Source organism: Cherax quadricarinatus, unplaced genomic scaffold (assembly GCF_038502225.1).
Source record: "Cherax quadricarinatus isolate ZL_2023a unplaced genomic scaffold, ASM3850222v1 Contig4513, whole genome shotgun sequence".
Taxonomy (NCBI): Eukaryota; Metazoa; Arthropoda; class Malacostraca; order Decapoda; family Parastacidae; genus Cherax; species Cherax quadricarinatus.
Window position 1 is genome coordinate 1 of NW_027199539.1, and position 22,500 is coordinate 22,500.

The following is a 22,500-nucleotide window of genomic DNA, read 5'->3' on the forward strand; positions in this document are numbered from 1 at the left end:
AACTCTTGATTAGACTCAGTGTTTATTATACACTGGTTTTGGTAAGGACCTGCCTTGTATGGGCCAGTAGGCTTTCTACAATGTTGTTTCATTCTTATGTTCTTTAGACTGTTAAAGAAAGTGGCAGCTCATGGCATTGAGGGAAAAGTGCTGTCATGGATCGAGTCATGGGCCTAGTATGGACCAACAGGCCTGCTGCAGTGTTCCTCCTTTCTTATGTTCTTTATTGAAGAAACGTTTCGCCACACAGTGGCTTCATCAGTCCAATACAAAGCAGAAAGGCATAAGGAGAGGAGTTTGAGGTAATCAGTCCCTCGGGTTGGAATCGATGTGTTCAGTCCCTCACTCACAAGATTATTATGGGGAAGCGCTAAACCCGTAGGATTATACAACGTATGTGGGGGGAGTGATGGAAGGCATTCAGGCTTAATTCAGGGAACCGGAGCAGATCCAATTCCCTGGATCAAGAGCCCCTCCCCAGCGTGTAAAGTGCTTTTGAGCCAACAAATTGCATATTTCCTACTTTTTCTTGAATCAAACATTATTACTCCCATTTTCCAAGAGCCGTATGACCCTTACGGGCTTAGGGCTTCCCCATGAAAGAATATGGCTTGAAAACAAAGCTAATTTTATTTCCTCAATGTAATTTTTATATAGAATAGTACAGTCGCACACTGCATGTGTTCACCTTGAGTATACCTTAACAGTTATACCTGGAAGAATATACCTAGATGGTGTTTCGGGGGTCAACGCCCCTGCGGACCGAGCCATAACAAAATCTGCGCATTTCCCTGCTCTACGTCCCCTCTCTTTTTTCTTCGCCTTTCTACGCAACTTCTTTGTCTCTCGTGTCTTCGTATTCTTTCCTCCACTGGCCCTGCCTTGTCACTGATGCTCCTTTTCTTCCCTACAGGACAGAATATCCCAGACGTGGTGTGTGATGGTGATAGTGACTGTGATGGCTGGCAGTGGGCGGCGCCCCTCCCACAGTGTGTCTCGTTCAGTTGTCGTTGTCCTGAAGGAACCTGCGTTATCTACACTCTCAGTAGTAGTGAATACCTCTACTACTGCGGCGACTGTGGTGAGTCGTTCTTGCTTCCCCTCCGTTCAGTTCTCTTCTTCTGTCCTGCTTCTCTCTTCAAAGCACTTGATATTATTAGCCTGGCTGGCAAAGCTCTGACTCACGAAATCGTAATGACACGATTGCAAACAAACCATACCACGGGTGGGATAGAACCCGCGGTCAGAGAGTCTCAAAACTCCAGACCGTCGCGTTAGCCACTTATTGTGGCTAGCTGGTCCAGTGGCTAACGCGACGGTCTGGAGTTTTGAGACTCTCTGATCGCGGGTTCTATCCCCGCCCGTGGTATGGTTTGGCAAAGCTCTCGTTTCACACACGGAGGGCCCGGGTTCGATTCCCGGCGGGATAGAAACATTTCGACGCGTTCCTTTCACCTGTTGTCCTGTTCACCTAGCAGCAAGTAGGTACCTAGGTGTTAGTCGACTGGTGTGGGTCGCATCCTAGGGGATAAGATTGAGGACCCCAGTGGAAATTAGACAGACAGTCCTCGATGACGCACTGACTTTCTTGGGTTATCCTGGGTGGCTAACCCTGCGGGGTTAAAAATCCGAACGAAATCTTATCTCTTATTATTCTGGGGTACTTTCAGCACCCTGTTAAGTATGTCACTGTAACATAACCGATGTTTACGTAATTACTTACAAATGTATATTAGGCACCGTGTCATGTAATTAGCGGACGAAGGATCTAGCCTCCACCATTCCTAGCACTGAATGACCCACGCGGATGGAGGATCTAGCCATCACTATCCCTTGTTCTAAACAACCCACGTGGACGGTTAGTTAGTTTAATATGTTTATTATGCACCCCATACCCATCCTGTGGGCGGTAGTCAAAAGATTACAGAGGTACATAATTGGTCCAGGGACTGGACTCCAAAGTTTTGATAGCTGAGCAAGTTACAGAGGTAATGAATTCACAATCTACAAAGGTAATGAACTCACAAATTACAAAGGTAATGAACTCCGGGTAGGTCTAGTCACAATCATGACAAGTTACAAAGGTATTTACAGATTACAGAGGTACGTAATGGATCCAGGGACTGGGCCCCAAAGTTTGGATGGCTGAACTAGGTACAAGGTAATGAACTCACAAGTTACAAAGGTAATGAATCCTGTAAGAATGGTTACTTACGTTTATACATGGCTACAATCATGAACAAATTATAGTGTAATGAGCAATTCACACTTCCACACCCGGTCACAACTGTAGTGAGTTATTGGTGCAAATATTGATTGTTGAGTCACACACACACACACACACACACACACACACACACACACAAACACACACACACTCACACACACACACACACACACACACACACATAAACACACACACACACACATACACAAACTCATACACACACACACGCACACACACTCATACCGGTGAAGAGCAACCGGTGAAGAGGCGGGGCCAGGAGCTAAGACTCGACCCCTGCAACCACAAATAGGTGAGTACAAATAGGTGAGTACACACACACACCCACTCATACACACACACACTCATACACATACACACGCACACACAAACACACACACAAACACACACACACACACACACACACAAGCACTGGACAAGCACCTAAAGTCAGTTCCTGATCAGCCGGGCTGTGGCTCGTACGTTGGTTTGCGTGCAGCCAGCAGCAACAGCCTGGTTGATCAGGCTCTGATCCACCAGGGGGCCTGGACGGAAAATCAAACTTTCATTTCCTGAGCTAAATGACTCACAGGGATGGAGGATCGAGCCTCCACCAGGCTTTGCACTAACCCACACGGCCGAATGATCGAGCTTCTTCTATTTCACATAAGTTATTATTACTGAGAGGTTCGCCTCTGTAATAACCATAATATCATGACTTTACATTTGCTGGCTACGTTCTGATTCTTCTGTCTCCTACTGTTTTCTGTGAGGCTACTTTCTTGACTTCTGGAGATGTGTGCGTGTGTGACCTAAGATGACCTCGTCTCTCCCACAGGCACTCTGGGATCACAGTGCAACGACACTTTAGAGTGCAATGAACACTGGGTGTGTTCCAACGGCTTCTGTAAGTGTAAGGATGGTTTCGTCTACAGAGAATTGTGGTAAGTACTGGAGTAGGGGAGGTGTAGGTGGCAGTGGAACTGAGCAAAAAATTACTAAGATTTTCTGCATCTTATTCTGAGGGTTGTTTAGATACTAGCAACCGGGAAGGTGTCCCGTAGCTCGATCGCTAGCGCACTCAGTTCACACGCTGAGGTCCGGGGGTTTGAATATCCTCCGGTACGGCTGGTAAACATTAGGGACCTGTTTCCATAAGACACCTGCTGTCCCTGTCCCTTTTCACTCATTAGTTTAAAATAGGTACCTGGGTGTTAGTCGACTGGTGTGGGTCGCATCCTGGGATAAAACTGACTTAATTTGCCCGAAATACTCAGCATAACAAGGGGCTTTCTGTATAGTAGTATGTCATTGATGTCAGCTAGGCCTGTATATCTTGTACATGTACTTGTAGTAAATAAAGATATTATATTATTATTAGGGTACCTACTACGGAGGACTTGTGAATATGATGAATCGATACTGACTCCCTGGAGAGACCATGCGTCCATGGGAGCAGTGAGTTGTACTGACTGCGTCACCTTCGCTTACAAGCAGTGATACAACACAACACCTGTGTAGGGTTATTGAAACTGTGAATTTGTGTGGTTATTTCCACAGTAATTAGTGTTTGCATCAGGGTGAGATGATGTAGCCCTTAATATTTATACCGTCTACCCAAAGATTATTGGTTACAAATCACCTCAGGTGATTTGTAACCAATGCAGAAAAAGGGCTAAAATTGAAGTATATTATGTTTACGTCAGTTATTTTCTTTAATCTGAGTAAAGGTATGACTGGTGTTTGTGAATATGTGTTGCGCAAGCGTTCATGTGTATGTAATTCGCATTTCTAATTATGATTGAAACGCATTTCAGAAATCGAAATACCTTTCACTTTCCCCTGGATATATTTGACATGATCAGTATACATTTCTGATGAGTTAGTTGATATACAAGTGATATTCTTATCTTCCCTAGAGAAATTTAATGTTAAGGCAGATAATAATTTTTTTTTTTGTGTATGTGAGGTATGTGAGGCAGCTCTGATGAAAACTCACACTCACACGAGCTTTTAAATCTCTGCACAAAATTCAATTTAAACCAGCAAATAATAGAGCCTACTAGACTGGAGAATACACTAGACCTCATCTTCACTAACAATGATGATCTGATAAGAAATGTCACCATATCAAAAACAATATACTCAGATCACAACATAATTGAGGTTCAGACATGTATGCGTGGAGCCCCAGACCGACAAAATGAGACTAGTCACGAGGGAGCATTCACCAAATTCAACTTCAATAACAAAAACATAAAGTGGGACCAAGTAAACCAAGTCCTAACCGATATAAGCTGGGAAGATATACTAAGCAACACAGACCCAAACTTATGCCTAGAACAGATTAACTCGGTGGCACTCGATGTATGCACAAGGCTTATTCCTCTAAGAAAAAGGAGGAGTAGATGTAAAATAGAAAGAGACAGGCGCTCCCTTTACAGGCGACGGAAAAGAATAACAGAGCGGCTAAAAGAGGTCAATATATCAGAAATGCGCAGGGAGACACTGGTCAGAGAAATAGCAAGCATCGAACTTAAGCTAAAAGAATCCTTTAGGAGTCAGGAATCGCGGGAAGAACTAAAAGCCATAAATGAAATCGAAAGAAACCCAAAGTATTTCTTCTCCTATGCCAAATCAAAATCGAGAACAACGTCCAGTATTGGGCCCCTACTTAAACAAGATGGGTCCTACACAGATGACAGCAAGGAAATGAGTGAGCTACTCAAGTCCCAATATGACTCAGTTTTTAGCAAGCCGCTAACCAGACTGAGAGTCGAAGATCAAAATGAATTTTTTATGAGAGAGCCACAAAATTTGATTAACACAAGCCTATCCGATGTTATCCTGACGCCAAATGACTTCGAACAGGCGATAAATGACATGCCCATGCACTCTGCCCCAGGGCCAGACTCATGGAACTCTGTGTTCATCAAGAACTGCAAGAAGCCCCTATCACGAGCCTTTTCCATCCTATGGAGAGGGAGCATGGACACGGGGGTCGTCCCTCAGTTACTAAAAACAACAGACATAGCCCCACTCCACAAAGGGGGCAGTAAAGCAACAGCAAAGAACTACAGACCAATAGCACTAACATCCCATATCATAAAAATCTTTGAAAGGGTCCTAAGAAGCAAGATCACCACCCATCTAGAAATCCATCAGTTACACAACCCAGGGCAACATGGGTTTAGAACAGGTCGCTCCTGTCTGTCTCAACTACTGGATCACTACGACAAGGTCCTAAATGCACTAGAAGACAAAAAGAATGCAGATGTAATATATACAGACTTTGCAAAAGCCTTCGACAAGTGTGACCATGGCGTAATAGCGCACAAAATGCGCGCTAAAGGAATAACAGGAAAAGTTGGTCGATGGATCTATAATTTCCTCACTAACAGAACACAGAGAGTAGTCGTCAACAGAGTAAAGTCCGAGGCAGCTACGGTGAAAAGCTCTGTTCCACAAGGCACAGTACTAGCTCCCATCTTGTTCCTCATCCTCATATCCGACATAGACAAGGATGTCAGCCACAGCACCGTGTCTTCCTTTGCAGATGACACCCGAATCTGCATGACAGTGTCTTCCATTGCAGACACTGCAAGGCTCCAGGCGGACATCAACCAAATCTTTCAGTGGGCTGCAGAAAACAATATGAAGTTCAACGATGAGAAATTTCAATTACTCAGATATGGTAAACATGAGGAAATTAAATCTTCATCAGAGTACAAAACAAATTCTGGCCACAAAATAGAGCGAAACACCAACGTCAAAGACCTGGGAGTGATTATGTCGGAGGATCTCACCTTCAAGGACCATAACATTGTATCAATCGCATCTGCTAGAAAAATGACAGGATGGATAATGAGAACCTTCAAAACTAGGGAGGCCAAGCCCATGATGACACTCTTCAGGTCACTTGTTCTATCTAGGCTGGAATATTGCTGCACTCTAACAGCACCTTTCAAGGCAGGTGAAATTGCCGACCTAGAAAATGTACAGAGAACTTTCACGGCGCGCATAACGGAGATAAAACACCTCAATTACTGGGAGCGCTTGAGGTTTCTAAACCTGTATTCCCTGGAACGCAGGAGGGAGAGATACATGATTATATACACCTGGAAAATCCTAGAGGGACTAGTACCGAACTTGCACACGAAAATCACTCACTACGAAAGCAAAAGACTTGGCAGACGATGCACCATCCCCCCAATGAAAAGCAGGGGTGTCACTAGCACGTTAAGAGACCATACAATAAGTGTCAGGGGCCCGAGACTGTTCAACTGCCTCCCAGCACACATAAGGGGGATTACCAACAGACCCCTGGCAGTCTTCAAGCTGGCACTGGACAAGCACCTAAAGTCAGTTCCTGATCAGCCGGGCTGTGGCTCGTACGTTGGTTTGCGTGCAGCCAGCAGCAACAGCCTGGTTGATCAGGCGCTGATCCACCAGGAGGCCTGGTCACAGACCGGGCCGCGGGGGCGTTGACCCCCGAAACTCTCTCCAGGTAAACTCCAGGTAAAGATGTATGGCAATATTTGTACTACAGTTAAGTTCTACAATAATGTAAGAGTTATTAAAAAAACCCACTACTACCCCAGTGACTCCTTACCAAGTTCATACTCCTCTTCCTCTTATTTTTCAAACAGACGACCCAGAATGTCTTCTAACAAACACCTTATTATCTTCTGCTTACCATCCAGCGCCTCCCATTGCTAATCCATTTGCTTAACCCCTTTTATGACACACACAACTAATTCTCTCATCTCTTCCCCTTTTTTCATAGATTTCATTGCCCATGTATGCTACCCATTCTGCGTAATGGAATACGACAGGGAAAAATTGCTATTTTCTGTCCCCACACTATAACTATCACATAGAATACGGTAGCAGCACACTGTGGGTGTATACAGTCTTAAAGAAAAGACAGGTGCAGAACAAGATGTCTTGGAAACGTTTCGCTTTCTTAAGAGCTTTATCAAGGAACTGACTAGATGAAACTGTAGAGCAAAATGTTACAACAACAAATCTTGCTCTGCATCTGTTGTTTCTTCGTTACAGTGAGCAGTAGACCACCGTGTCTTATATCCACTGTTATTAAAATGAGAATGTTGGCGTTGACAGCGTGACGTACCAGCCACTACCCACGTCAGTCAGCAGTGTAGTGCTCATCGTCATCTTGGCTGCCCTCCTCCTCGCCCAGAAACTCATCAGCTCGTGAGTATACCTGGAGGGTGTTGGGGGTCATCGCCCCCAGCGGCCCGGTTCGTGACCAAGTCCATGGGCAGTGTCTTTCATGAAGCCATAAACCCGGTGTAGATCGGTTAAAAAAGGGACATGAAATCAACACCAGGTGAATATAGAGAACGAACTACACAAAGCGTCATCTACAGATAAATAAAGGAGAATTGTTATTTTGTAATTATTATGTCAAGAAACGTGCTTCCGCCTCTCCCTTTTATCAAGAGCCAAACATTAATTACCCTAATTCAAGGTATCTGTCGGAGACGGAGATCCCTTTGTCGTGATTTAATGTATATTAAATCATGACAAAGGCAGGACTAAGCCGTATTAAATCTTATCTAAAGCTTTATCACACTGCACGTCCCACAGTCAACACCAGAGAAACCATCCTTATATCCTCTGCCACAAGGACATTTCCCGATGACATACCGACACTGACACTCTTGCATACATTATGCTCATTCCAAAAGTGATAACACCTTACATGAAGTGTTGCACACAATGTAAAACAGAGTGCCACAATAGCAGAGAGACAGCCAATGACATTTATCTCTCCTTGCAGGAGGAAGGCAATTAAAAAGTGCTTCAGTCGGAGTTCAGAGGACTCGGAGGAGGAAACTGTGAGTATGAGGCTGCATTATTATTATTATTATTATTATTATTATTAGTGGTGGTAGTGGTATTAGTAGTAGTAATGATGGTAGTCGTGCAGCAGTATATGTGAGAGAGCACAATTTACCATCTCGAATTTTAAGTAGAGTTTATATTAGATTAATCACGAAATATAATAAAATATTGTATAATACAATTCATACAGGAGCTACACCAGAAAATGAAACAAAAATATTTAGATTTAATTCCGTTTAAATTAAATATACTAATTCATTATTAAAGATTCCTGTATATACTTGCTAATGTGAATGGCAATTCAAAACTATAGCTATTAAATCGCAACAGTAACGCGAAACGTGACTGATTGTTTCCACAGAGAGTTGTGGGGTATAATCCTGAGAGCAACAACAAGACAGCTGCCTTCACCGTTGCCAACTCAGACTTCATGGCTACTTCCGACGTACGTGATTATACTTTTGGAAGGGGGTGTACACACACACACACACACACACACACACACACACACACACACACACACACACACACACACACACACACACACACACACACACAACCACACACAAATAGGTGAGTGCACACAACTAGGTGAGTACAGGAATAATAAAAAAGCCAGGATGAGCCAATGGTTCACCCAGATGCACGGAGGCAAAAACCAAGTGTGGTAGGAAATGGAAGAAGTATAGAAGGCAAAGGACCCAGGAGAATAAGGAGAGCAGTCGTAGAGCGAGAAATGCATATGCACAGGTAAGAAGGGAGGCCCAACGACAATATGAAAACGACGTAGCAGCGACAGCCAAATCTGACCCGAAGCTGTTATACAGCCACATCAGGAGGAAAACAACAGTCAAGGACCAGGTAATCAGACTAAGGAAAGAAGGAAGAGAGACAACAAGAAACGACCGCGAAGTATGTGAGGAACTCAACATGAAATTCAAAGAAGTGCTCACAGAGGAGACAGAAGTGACTCTAGAAAGACGGAGAGGTGGCGTACACCACCAAGTGATGGACACAGTACACATAACCGAGGAAGAAGTGAAGAGGCTTCCGAGTGAGCTAGATACCTCAAAGGCAATGGGGCTGGATAACATCTCTCCATGGGTCCTGAGAGAGGAAGCAGAGGCGCTATGTGTACCCCTAACAACAATATTCAACACATCTATCGAAACAGGGAGATTACTTGAGGCATGGAAGACAGCAAATGTAGTCCCAATTTTTAAAAAAGGAGACAGACATAAAGCACTAAACTATAGACCAGTGTCACTGACATGTATAGTATACAAAGTCATGGAGAAGATTATCAGGAGAAGAGTGGTGGAACACCTAGAAAGGAATGATCTCATCAACAGCAGCCAACATGGTTTCAGGGGTGGGAAATCCTGTGTCACAAACCTACTGGAGTTCTATGACAAGGTGACAGCACTAAGACAATAGAGAGAGGGGTGGGTAGACTGCATTTTCTTGGACTGCAAGAAGGCGTTTGACACAGTTCCACACAAGAGATTAGTGTAAAAACTGGAGGACCAGGCAGGGATAACAGGGAAGGCACTATAATGGATCAGGGAATACCTGTCAGGAAGACAGCAGCGAGTCATGGTACTTGGCGAGGTGCCAGAGTGGGCACCTGTGACGAATGGGGGTCCCACAGGGGTCAGTCTTAGGACCAGTGCTGTTCCTGGTATTTGTGAACGACATTACGGAAGGAATGGACTCCGAAGTGTCCCTGTTTGCAGATGATGTGAAGTTGATGAGAAGAATTCATTCGGACGAAGACCAGGCAGAACTACAAAGGGATTTGGACAGGCTGCAGACCTATTCCAGCAACTGGCTGCAAAGTCATGAAGACTGGGGAAGGGCAAAGAAGACCGCAGATGGAGTACAGTCTAGGGGACCAGAGACTACAAACTTCACTCAAGGAAAAAGATCTTGGGGTGAGTATAACACCAGGCACATCTCCTGAGGCGCACATCAGCCAAATAACTGCTGCAGCATATGGGAGCCTAGCAAACCTCAGAACAGCATTCCGACATCTTAATAAGAAATCGTTCAGGACCCTGTACACCGTGTACGTTAGGCCCATATTGGAATATGCGGCACCAGTTTGGAATTCACACCTAGCCAAGCACGTAAAGAAACTAGAGAAAGTGCAAAGGTTTGCAACAAGACTAGTCCCAGAGCTAAGGGGTATGTCCTACGAGGAGAGGTTAAGGGAAATTGACCTGACGACACTGGAGGACAGGAGAAATAGGGGGGACATGATAACGACATTTAAAATACTGAGACTTGACAAGGTGAACAAAGACAAGATGCTCCAGAGATGAGACACATCAACAAGGGGACACAGTCGGAAGCTGAAGACACAGCTGAATGACAGGGATGTTAGGAAGTATTTCTTCAGTCACAGAGTAGTCAGGAAGTGGAATAGTTTGAGAAGCGATGTAGTGGAGGCAGGATCCATACATAATTTTAAACCATGGTTCAAGGAGAGTGACCCAATAGCGACCAGTGAAGAGGCAGGGCCAGGAGCTGTGACTCGACCCCAGAGCCACAACTAGGTGAGTACAACTAGGCGAGTACACGCACACACAGGGGTCAGGAGCTCTGAATCTTCTCCACGACTTTTACATACTATAGATATCAGCGACATTAGTCTGTAGTTTAATGCTGCCCGTCTGTCTCTTAAAAATTGGAACAGCAGGTGCTGTCTTCCACGTATCAGGCAATTGCCTTGTTTCGACAGAATTATTGAAGATTGCTACTAGCGGCACACACCTGCAACCACAAATAGGTGAGTACACAACTACATCCCAGAGCTAAGGGGTATGTCGCACGAGGAGAGGTTAAGGGAACTGAACTTGACGACACTGGAGGAAGGAGGGACATGATAACAATGTATAAAATACTGAGAGGAACTGACAAGGTGGGCAGGGCCAGAATGTTTCAGAGTTAGGACACAAACAAGGGGTCACAACTGGAAGTGAAAAACTCATATGAGCCACAGGGATGTTCTGAAGCATTTCTTCAGCCTTAGACCTGTCAGGAAGTGGAACAATCTGGAGAGTGAAGAAGTAGAGGGAGGATCCCTACATAGCTATAAGAAGAGGTGACATAAGGCTCTTGGAGCAGGGAGAGTGTGGACATAATAGCTATTAGTGAAGAGGCGGAGCTAGGAGATTCGAATCGATGCCTGCAACCACAAACAAGCGAGTACTGACACACACACAAACACAGGTCATTTTGACAGACACTTTCCGCTGGTTTACAGGTCCACTCGGTAAAAAAAAAGAATAAAGAGCACATCATAGGATATGCTGGTAGGTTCTCCACCTCACATACACAACAAAGGATCAACACAGAGTAAGACGGTAGTGTGTTTTGTTAGTCAGGAAACAGGACAAGTGTCTCCTATCAGCTAGTAACCCCATCGCTTATCAGATTACCTGTGAACTTTCCAACAAGGTAAACACAAATAGGTTTGTATTCTCTTGTCCTTTTCCAGGATCCTGACCTGGAGTTGGCGCTTGAGCTCTCTCGTAGATTCTCACCCAGTGGGGCGGATTGGTTGCTGCAGCCTACATCCACCTGGTCCACCATAAGTTCCTCCACCACCAGTAGGCCTAATATGCTCTCTTCCAACCGAGGCTCGTCACAGCCAGGACCGTCAGGGTGGGTACTCTATAAGCCTACGTGTCTGTTTTGTAGTCACCGGCATCTGTGGCTGCCGGTGAGGGAATCATAATGCAAAGAATGGGACTTGCCCTCCCTTCCCTAGGATCGAGCCTGATTGCTTCCTATTCTTCCCAAGGCGCTGCATGACCCTATGGGCTTTACGCTTCCACCTGAGTACAATAATAATAATAATAATAATAATAACCCTTCACGATGTATGTGTGTGTGTGTGTGTGTGTGTGTGAGGGAGAGAGAGAGAGAGACAGAGACAGACAGACAGAGAGAGAGAAAGAATCGAGCTGGTTTACCCTATGGCATCTTGAAATACAGGTATAGTTTGAAGAACCGGTGAATATTATCATTATTAACATGCATATTCCTATGTTAAAATACATTAGAAGTGAGTTATAAGCAATGATTTTTTTAGGCAGAAATGTACTTAAGAGGTTTGTTAAGGCAGTATATGTACTTATCAATTATCGAAGCAGCAGAATTATACTAATTAATGTTGAACAGCAGAATTATACTTAAGAACAAAGTTTGTTGAGGATAAGTTTAGTTCAGATAGCTTATTATGTGAATTTGTAAATTTGTCAGTATGCGATACTAAGGCAGTGAGTGATTATGGACACTAGTACCTTACATGGCATCGGTTGGATATTGAGCGTCAGGTTTGGGGCACTACTTTCATGAAATTCCTAGGTCGTAATTTGCTTTCCTATGAGAAATATTCTTGCTAAGGAAAACAGGCATAGGGATAAGAGTTTGGTTCATTTGTCAGGTCAATGGGTCAATCATCTTTTTGGGAGTCTGTCTCCCATCATTATCCTAGTTTGCACGTATTGTTCATCTCCCTATTCCTCTTCACTCGTTTGAAATAATCGGAGTTGTTTTTTAGAGCCTATGCTTAGTAAGACGGGTCACTAGTGTTAGGAGCTAAGCCTGAGGTAATGGGCTTGAAGTGTCTGACGGGGGATCAAGCCTTCAATATTCCATGCGCTGAATTGCCCAAACGAGTTTAGCGCATGATATAAAATATAATGTTTAGTAAGACTAAGTTTAAATAAAACACAGTGGACATTTTCAGTTTTGTAAATACAACCATGCTAACTCACCCTTACACTCTTCCACAGGCTGCGAACAAGGTTATCCTCGTTAGTGAGCAACAGGTCATCCAACTCGTCGCTATCTCCCTGCCACCGCTCAACACACCTCTCCATATCTTCCTCTTCCTCCACACTATCTGAGGCTCCGTCCATATTACCCTACTTTCCCTCTCGTCCTGACTCAAACATCTCCACATTATCCTCTCACAGATCAACATCGACTATCTCCAGGAGCAGCAGGCCCAGCGCCTTCATGTCGTTTTTCCCATCGTTGACGTCGCACCATTTGTCAGTGTCTAACCACGACAATGACGCCAGTGAAAACGACGTCACAGTGTCCAGACTCTGATACACTGTTACACCACTAAACTGGCATTATTTAGCAATTTTCAAAGCAAGATCTAAGGACGAATTGGAAAGTTACTCGGTGCAGCTCTTGGGTGAAATGTAGTCGTCTTCAGTAGAAAATGCTAATATTTCAATGTGGATTTGAGTCCTCCCATACGCTGAAGACTGCTGATCTTTGTGTCAGTGGTGCTGAAGACGTAGGTGTTGCTGAACACTTAGTGGTTAATGTAGACTTAGTCGTGTTTTTAAAGGACAGGTCTAATCCAGGAGACGGACTGCAGTTTTTCAGTTCCTAGCAAATGACAAATTGAAAATTAACCTAGACCTAGCCGAAACTTCTGACTAGTTTCCATTTCCAGTCTCTGTTAGCTACGACTTGTTTTAGCCACGATATTGTTAATTTTTTTTCCACGAATGTATCGAGAGCATTTATCATATTCATCCATGAACCATGGCTGGTAGTAGCGGATAATTAGGTATAAAAAATGAAGATTATTTGTTATTTATTAATAGATATCTTCAGCGATGGGTTTAATTTGGACTAGGAAAAATGTTGATAAAAAAAATATATCATCGCCTAGTTTGACAGGAAAACATTGCAACGTGATGGAGTATTACGGGAAAGCACTCCTGTGTGATGGAGTTTTACAGGAAAGCACTCCTGTGTGATGGAGTATTACGGGAAAGCACTCCTGTGTGATGGAGTATTACAGGAAAGCACTCCTGTGTGATGGAGTATTACGGAAAAGCATTCCTGAGTGATGGAGTATTACAGGAAAGCACTCCTGTGCGATGGAGTATTACGGGAAAGCACTCCTGTGTGATGGAGTATTACGGGAAAGCACTCCTGAGTGATGGAGTATTACGGGAAAGCACTCCTGTGTGGAGTATTACAGGAAAGCACTCCTGTGTGATGGAGTATTACGGAAAAGCATTCCTGAGTGATGGAGTATTACAGGAAAGCACTCCTGTGCGATGGAGTATTACGGGAAAGCACTCCTGTGTGATGGAGTATTACGGGAAAGCATTCCTGAGTGATGGAGTATTACAGGAAAGCACTCCTGTGTGATGGAGTATTACGGGAAAACACTCCTGTGTGATGGAGTATTACAGGAAAGCACTCCTGTGTGATGGAGTATTATGGGAAAGCACTCCTGTGTGATGGAGTATTACGGGAAAGCACTCCTGTGTGGAGTATTACAGGAAAGCACTCTTGTGTGATGGAGTATTACGGGAAAGCATTCCTGAGTGATGGAGTATTACAGGAAAGCACTCCTGTGTGATGGAGTATTACGGGAAAGCACTCCTGTGTGATGGAGTCGACATGAAAAGCATCCTGAGTGAAGTATTGACAATAAACCATGCTGAGTGATGGTACCAATAACTCACTACAGTTGTGACCGGGTGTGGAAGTGTGAATTGCTCATTACACTATAATTTGTTCATGATTGTAGCCATGTATAAACGTAAGTAACCATTCTTACAGTATTCATTACGTTTGTAACTTGTGAGTTCATTACCTTGTACCTAGTTCAGCCATCAAAACTTTGGGGCCCAGTCCCTGGACCCATTACGTACCTCTGTAATCTGTAAATACCTTTGTAACTTGTCATGATTGTGACTAGACCTACCTGGAGTTCATTACTTTTGTAATTTGTGAGTTCATTACCTTTGTAAATTGTGAATTCATTACCTCTGTAACTTGCTCAGCTATCAAAACTTTGGAGTCCAGTCCCTGGACCAATTATGTACCTCTGTAATCTTTTGACTACCACCCACAGGATGGGTATGGGGTGCATAATAAACATATTAAACTAAACTGAGTGATGGTAAATGACAGGAAAACCATCCAACGTGATGGAACACGAGACGAGTGATTTCGACTTTTACTGATTTTCACCATTTTTAAATTCCCTACACTCTATGAATGATATCATTGATTAAAACACCTCCACGTACATTTCTTTGTATCATAGCGATGTTTGTATTTTGATCAATTACCTGCATTAAAATAAGAACTTACTGATCCAAACACTAAGCCAGATCTATAATTGCCCTTAATACTTTATCCCATATAAAATAAACAGGTACAATACTGTGACTAGAATACACAAATAATCCATACATAGGGGGGAGAGAGAGAGAGAGAGAGAGAGAGAGAGAGAGAGAGAGAGAGAGAGAGAGAGAGAGAGAGAGAGAGAGAGAGAGAGAGAGAGAGAGAGAGAGAGAGAGAGAGAGAGAGAGCTTACGACGATGTTTCGGTCCAACTTAGACCATTTACAAATGAAATATTATTATTATTATAATCAACTTTCAAATTTACAAATGAAAAATGGTCCAAGTCGGACCGAAACATCGCCATAAGCTCTTTTTCTCTCTTATGTGAGCGTTATTAATGTATATCCCATTTATTTGCGTTTTGAAGTATGTCACAATATCATAGCTTGAGTAATTCACAGCTAACCCACAATTCGGAGAGGAAATTTTTAACGTTTCGGCGCGCCATGGACCATTATCATGTCGATTCGAAATGTCGTTTAAAGTTCCTTCTTTGTATCGTGGGTTGGGTATCCATTTGCCTTGTCTGGTCATTATTATTATTACTAATGCTGATGAGGATATCGTGATGGAAGGTTAAACACACTAACTGCACAGAACGACCACTTAGTTACGTCTCACAATATGGTCATCCACTAACAAGATCGTTCCAATGCGGTCTCGCTCTTCCCTACTGCGCAGGACCCATTACTTTTTTTTAACACATCGCCCGTTTCCCACCGAGGCAGGGGGGCCCCGAAAAAGAAGAAACACTTTCATCATTCACTCCATCATTGTTGTGCTAGAGGCGAGCCTACACAACAGTTAAAAAAAATGCAACATATTAACACCCCTCATTCGGAGCGCAGGAAATGTACCTCCCACCTCCAGAGCTAACCGGTTACCCTGAATCTCTTCACAGATATTACCTTGTTCACACCCCTACATGGTGGTGGCCCGGTGGCCTGGTGGCTAAAGCTCCCGCTTCACGGAGGGCCCGGGTTCGATTCCCGGCGGGTGGAAACATTTCGACACGTTTCCTAACACCTGTTGTCCGGTTCACCTAGCAGCAAATAGGTACCTGGGTGTTAGTCGACTGGTGTGGGTCACATCTTGGGGGATAAGATTGAGGACCCCAATGGAAATAAGTTAGATAGTCCTCGATGACGAACTTTCTTGGGTTATCCTGGGTGGCTAACCCTCCGGGGTTAAAAATCCGAACGAAATCTTATCTTAACAGCACGTAAAGTCATAAAAACCATTTGTCTTCACTCGTTCCTCTCTAACACACTCATTCACGCTTACTGGAATTCCAAGCCCTTCGTACACAAAACCTCCTTTACCCCCTACTAAACAAGAAATGCAAAGCTAGGCTAAATGCTCTCAAAGCTGTTGCTGGCTACTATTATTATTAAAATCAAGGGGGAAGCGCTAAACCCGGAGGATTATACAGCGCCTGGGGGGATGTGGAAGGCATTCAGGCTTAATTCGGGGAACTGGAGCACAGATCCAATTCCCTAAATCAAGAGCCCCTCACCAACATCAAGGAACCTTCCTTGAGGGGGTTGCTGGCTACAATCCCAACTATGGTGCTAATGTGAGAATCGTGAGAATGATGTACATAGCATATGTTAGGTCCTTAATTGATTATGCTGCTCCCATGTTGATATTAGCTAGAGAAAGTTCTCTCCGACCCTTGGAGTTAATGCAAAATGAAGCTCTCAGGATTATTCTTGGCTGTCCCAGATCTACAAAAGTTCTTAACATGTGATAGGATTGTTGAGATTAACACTGTACTCGGTATTAGAATGTTGAGAAACGAACCAGACACTGTCACAATGAGTCTTACCAAGTGTCTAGAGGTAAATACACACAGATCTAAATGGATTGTGAAAACGTGCAATTGCATTAAGTTTTATAACCTGCATGAACTGTATCACTGTAGGCAACAAGAGCATTTCACCCCTCCGTGGAAGATGTGTTCATTTAATATCACATACCTACAAGTCCCTCCCAAGAAGCTCATTGCTAGTAATCCCTTCCTTAAATCTCTTGTTAGAGCAACTGCTCAAGAAGAAATTTCTTACCTAGCTGGTAGTAATAAGTTATCACAAGCTATATACACTGATGGATCTAAACAGGAGTCTTCTGGCAGGGCTGCATCTGCTCTTGTTGCCACCTCCCTAGTTTAGAACGATAATAAATTTGTTGAGTTAGGCATAAGAATTAACAACTGGGCGTCTACACTGCAAACTGAATTGTTTGCAATCCTAATGGCGCTAAAGCTAACCTATGACACTGAGCTTGACTCTATCATCATTACTGATTCTATGTCATCATTGAAGGCTCTTGACTCATATAATGACTCCAACAACATGCTCATTGGAGAAGCCAGGTATAGATACTCAAAAATTAGGGACAAAGGAATTAATGTACAATTGCTATGGATCCCATCACACATTGGATTACTCCTTCATGATAAAATTGATATGTTAGCCAAGAAGAGTACCCAGAAGGAGAATGTAGAATATAACTTTGGTATAACTGTGTCTAGCATTAGGAATAATATTAGGAGAGAAGTCAATAATGAAAATGATTGTTATAGGAATGCAGTTAGAAGCCTGAGTAGATCTATAACCCACTATGATAACATGAACGTAGATAAGTATGTTTATGGAGCAACTTGCAATGTGAACACTGACTGATGTTGTAGTGGCCAGGCTTAGGCTTGGTTACAAGTACTGACTGATGTTGTAGTGGCCAGGCTTAGGCTTGGTTACAAGTACTGACTGATGTTGTAGTGGCCAGGCTTAGGCTTGGTTATAAGTACTTCTGGCAGTTTGGCAGACACACAGATGATGATCAAACTAAATGTAAATTATGTGATCAGGCATATGGTCACTCTCTTGAACACTATGTGCTTAATTGTCCACTTATTGAGGAATACAGAGACAGACAGTATAATAACCTATGTTGTAGATATAAATCCATATGTATTCCTGTTAACCCCTTGGGGCCTAGTTCCTAGGCCTTTTGTGTATCCATATGCTCTCGCGCTACCGTCCACAGGATGGATATGGGGTGCACAATAAACTAGCCACTTCGGTGCCAAATCTAAAAATCTAACCTCCAACCTATCCTAGACTGACCCCTACCCCCGCCTTCCTTCCACTACAGATTTATACACCCTCCAAGTCATTCTATTTTGTTCTCCCTCTCTTCATGTCCGAGCCACTTCAGTTATATCGTTAATTATTCAGGTTACAATCATCCTAAATAAGTGAAGACACTTTTATATAATTATAATTCGGCAACTTATAAATTTACGCTACCGTCGCCTGCAATAATTATCAAGATATAAATTTGATGTGATTTTATATATTAATAAAACTGACGTTGGTAACCCACAGACATGTTAATTTTGCACACAAATTAAAATCTTTATTTTATATATTAACTTTGTATGTATTTTGAAGAGTATCTCTCTTGGTATGTGTGCACTGAGAGCAGCAGTATATACAAAGAGGCATGCATATATATATATATATATATATATATATATATATATATATATATATATATATATATATATATATATATATATATATATATGTCGTGCCGAATAGGCAGAACTTGCGATCTTGGCTTAAATAGCAACGCTCATCTTGCCATATAGGACAAGTGAAAATTTGTGTATGCAATAATTTCGCCAAAATCATTCTGAACCTAACGAAAAAAATATATTTCACTGTGTTTGTTTAGTATTAAATTATTGTAAACAAATCTAAAATATATTTAGTTGGGTTAGGCTAAAATAAATTGTTCTTGTTATAATAAGGTTAGGTAAGTTTTCTAAGTTCCTTTTGGTGCAAAATTATAAATTTTTACATCAACATTAATGAAAAAAATATATCTTTAAACGTATAAGAGAAAATTTTAGAAAGGACTTAATTTTAAATGAGTTCTTGCTAATTGACCAGTTTTACATATTCGGCACGACATATATATATATATATATATATATATATATATATATATATATATATATATATATATATATATATATATATATATATATATATATATATATATATGTCGTGCCGAATAGGCAGAACTTGCTATTTTGGCTTAAATAGCAACGCCCATCTTGCCATATAAGACGAGTGAAAATTTGTGTATGCAATAATTTCGCCAAAATCATTTTGAACCTAACGAAAAAAATATGTTTCATTGTGCTTGTTTAGTATTAAATTATGGTAAACGTATCTAAAATATATTTAGTTGGGTTAGGCTAAAATAAATTGTTCTTGTTATAATAAGGTTAGGTAAGTTTTCTAAGATTTTTTTGGTGCAAAATTATAAATTTTTACATTAACATTAATGAAAAAAATATATCTTTAAATGTATAAGAGAAAATTTTAGAAAGGACTTAATTTTAAATGAGTTCTTGCTAATTGACCAGTTTTACATATTCGGCACGACATATACGTATATATATATATATATATTATATATATATATATATATATATATATATATATATATATATATATATATATATATATATATATATATACATCAATATCCAGCTACTACTGGGCATCCCAGAAATAAAACTAGGTTGAAGTACATGTATATAAGAGTGGCCAGTAAGAGGGTTGCTATCCTAGGCCAGTTGACTGATTGGGTTTAAAGCCTATCGCCTACACGAAGGTCATTAAGGCTGCATGTCACCCATTCATTAGTAAATAATACCCGGAGCATATATACGCTGATAGACATATACACCTCTCAGTCACAGGATATATACACTGAGAGGTGTCTAAGCGTATATATGCTGATATACACTGAGAGGTGTATGTCTCTCTGCGTATATAAGCTGAGTTTTTCCTTTACTCCGCATTTTAGGGATTAACGTATTCTTGCCTGGCGGTGAAATGGTTACTTTGCAGCCTTCATGACCGAAATGCACATGAATGCTTGTAGCTTTCTTTAGTGCTAAACAATATTTTATTACATGTAAACTGCACAGAGAAATAAAGTTTATTTGTTTGTCGTAATCGATAGGCTCTACACTTGAAGATTGAGACACTTATGCAACATATGGGAATCTTTATTCAGGAAACGTTTCGCCACACAGTGGCTTCATCAGTCCAATACAAAGTAGAAAGGCGTAAGGAGAGGAGGAGTTTGAGGTAATCAGTCCCTCAGCCTGGAGTCGATGTGTTCAGTCCATCAATCTTGTAGAATGTACAGCATAGGGCCGTAGACGTGGCTTATATACTGTAGTGAGGTGAGGCGAAGCAGGAGGAGGTGAGGTCATAGTGGTACCATCCACTAGTGAGGTCATGAAGTGTGTACCAGGTGTATGTATAAGTGTCTCAATCTTCAACTTGTCGGTTTTTACTGTCAGACACTGCAGCATCATGGGATCTTGTTACAAAGAATTCTTCAACACTTGTCCAACCTTTGGACGAAGACCTACTTCGACTAGTGGATGGTACCACTATGACCCCGCCTCCTCCTGCTTCGCCTCACCTCACTACAGTATATAAGCCACGTCTACGGCCCTATGCTGTACATTCTACAAGATTGATGGACTGAACACATCGACTCCAGGCTGAGGGACTGATTACCTCAAACTCCTCCTCTCCTTACGCCTTTCTACTTTGTATTGGACTGATGAAGCCACTGTGTGGCGAAACGTTTCCTGAATAAAGATTCCCATATGTTGCATAAGTGTCTCAATCTTCAACTTGTCGGTTTTTCAAACCATTCATCACATTGTATATCCAGCAAGTAAACTCAAATATACAGTCCACACAATTTTAATTTACAAGAGTAGCTGGTTTTAACATTGTATTTTTTAATTTAATGTCAGATCTAGCTTTTTGTGGGAATGGTATTGGAGTGGGCATCGAGGAGTGACAGTTCTGCTACCTACTGTGACTGAGTCCCACTTAACTCGCCCAAATTACTTGCACGTAATAATTCAGGTAATACTCTGTAATTCTCATGCAGGTAATTTCTCATATAATAATTTTTAGTGGCCATCTCCACATCAGCAGACTGAGGATCAAGCCTTTACCACTCCCACATGGGTTTAACATTTCACATAAATAATAAGTATGTGCTGCATATCGCTATATATATTAATAAAAAAATGCGGAACAGGAGAGTCATAGATAAAATACCTAGTATTTAGAAATTCGTGTAAAAATACTGGAGAAAGTAAAAGTATTATAATACAGATAGGCTCTGCATGTTCCTTACTGGTCTAGCGTTTCCCCGGAAATAAGATATATGAAAATAGTGAATCACGAACAGAAACATGATAGAGAAACATTCGAGGACAGCATTAAAAACTGATATATTTTGTGGACTACGTATTCAGACTTAGAATGGTGCAGAGGGAGGAGGAGAGATAAAAGACTAAATACAATGAGTGGTTTATAACAGTGAAGGAACTTACGGATTTAGTGAGATTCTTCCATTTTCCCTACCGATGAATTTCTGGTGTTGGAGGACACTTGCGCGCCATGGTAGGTCTAGGAACTTCAGGACAGCTCTCATCACCTGCCTGGAGAAGAAGCAGTAGTGTTGTAGAATCACCAACAACAGGATGGGGAAGGAAAAACAACAATGTATACATGTATTTTCGCCTACGTCACACGGGGCTCTAGCTCTTGGGCGTATGCCTGTGTGCATATTTGAATATGTACACGTGTCTTTGATGAAATATGTATGTTTCTCTTTCTTCATTAATTTTAATTCACACAAAATATATATATTTTTTAAATCATCCATTAAACCTCTGAATCTGGTTTCTCACTTATGTTATTATTTCATTCCTTCTGACTACCTTTCTCTCTCCACCATCATCGTTCCCTGGGAATGTCCTTTTTTGAATACAAGCCCTCGCCAGTACCTTGCAAAGTCGCGTATCAGTGATCCCCTGCCAGTTTATCAGCACTCCTTGCCGCGACCGGGTGTGGACGTGTGAATTGCTCATTACTCTATAATTTGTTCATGATTGTAGCCATGTATAAACGTAAGTAAATTTACTTATATGATTCATTACATTTGTAACTTGAGTTCATTACCTTCGTACCTAGTTCAGCTCTCAAAACTTTGGGGTCCAGTCCCTGGACCCATTATGTACCTCTGCAATCTTTTGACTACCGCCCACAGGATGGGTATGGGGTGCGTAATAAACATATTAAACTAAAAAACTTTTCGCGT

At 41.9% G+C, this 22,500-nt stretch overlaps 1 protein-coding gene and 1 long non-coding RNA gene across 2 annotated transcripts in view; one reads left to right on the plus strand and one right to left on the minus strand.

Moving 5' to 3' along the window:
• Positions 1–876: 876 nt before the first annotated feature.
• Positions 877–15,259, plus strand: LOC138852158 (uncharacterized). Its single transcript, XM_070081839.1, has 7 exons — positions 877–1,081; positions 3,063–3,168; positions 7,349–7,441; positions 8,031–8,088; positions 8,457–8,540; positions 11,598–11,764; positions 12,901–15,259. Exons 1-7 carry the CDS (start codon positions 892–894, stop codon positions 13,220–13,222), a joined length of 1,020 nt encoding a protein of 339 aa, XP_069937940.1. The 5' UTR covers positions 877–891; the 3' UTR covers positions 13,223–15,259.
• Positions 15,260–21,649: 6,390 nt separating this feature from the next.
• Positions 21,650–22,500, minus strand: part of LOC138852159 (uncharacterized) — a 1,887-nt gene continuing 1,036 nt past the window's right edge. The window contains exon 3 of the long non-coding RNA XR_011391588.1: positions 21,650–21,838. This is a non-coding gene — a long non-coding RNA (uncharacterized lncRNA). The remainder of the gene's footprint in view (positions 21,839–22,500) is intronic.

Bases quoted from the DNA above. Each gene is read 5' to 3' on its own strand.
- LOC138852158 (XM_070081839.1), top strand. From the start codon at position 892: ATGCTCCTTTTCTTCCCTACAGGACAGAATATCCCAGACGTGGTGTGT. The intron at 1,082-3,062 runs GTGAGTCGTTCT...TCTCTCCCACAG, and splicing joins CTACTACTGCGGCGACTGTG to GCACTCTGGGATCACAGTGC. The intron at 7,442-8,030 runs GTGAGTATACCT...CTCTCCTTGCAG, and splicing joins GCCCAGAAACTCATCAGCTC to GAGGAAGGCAATTAAAAAGT.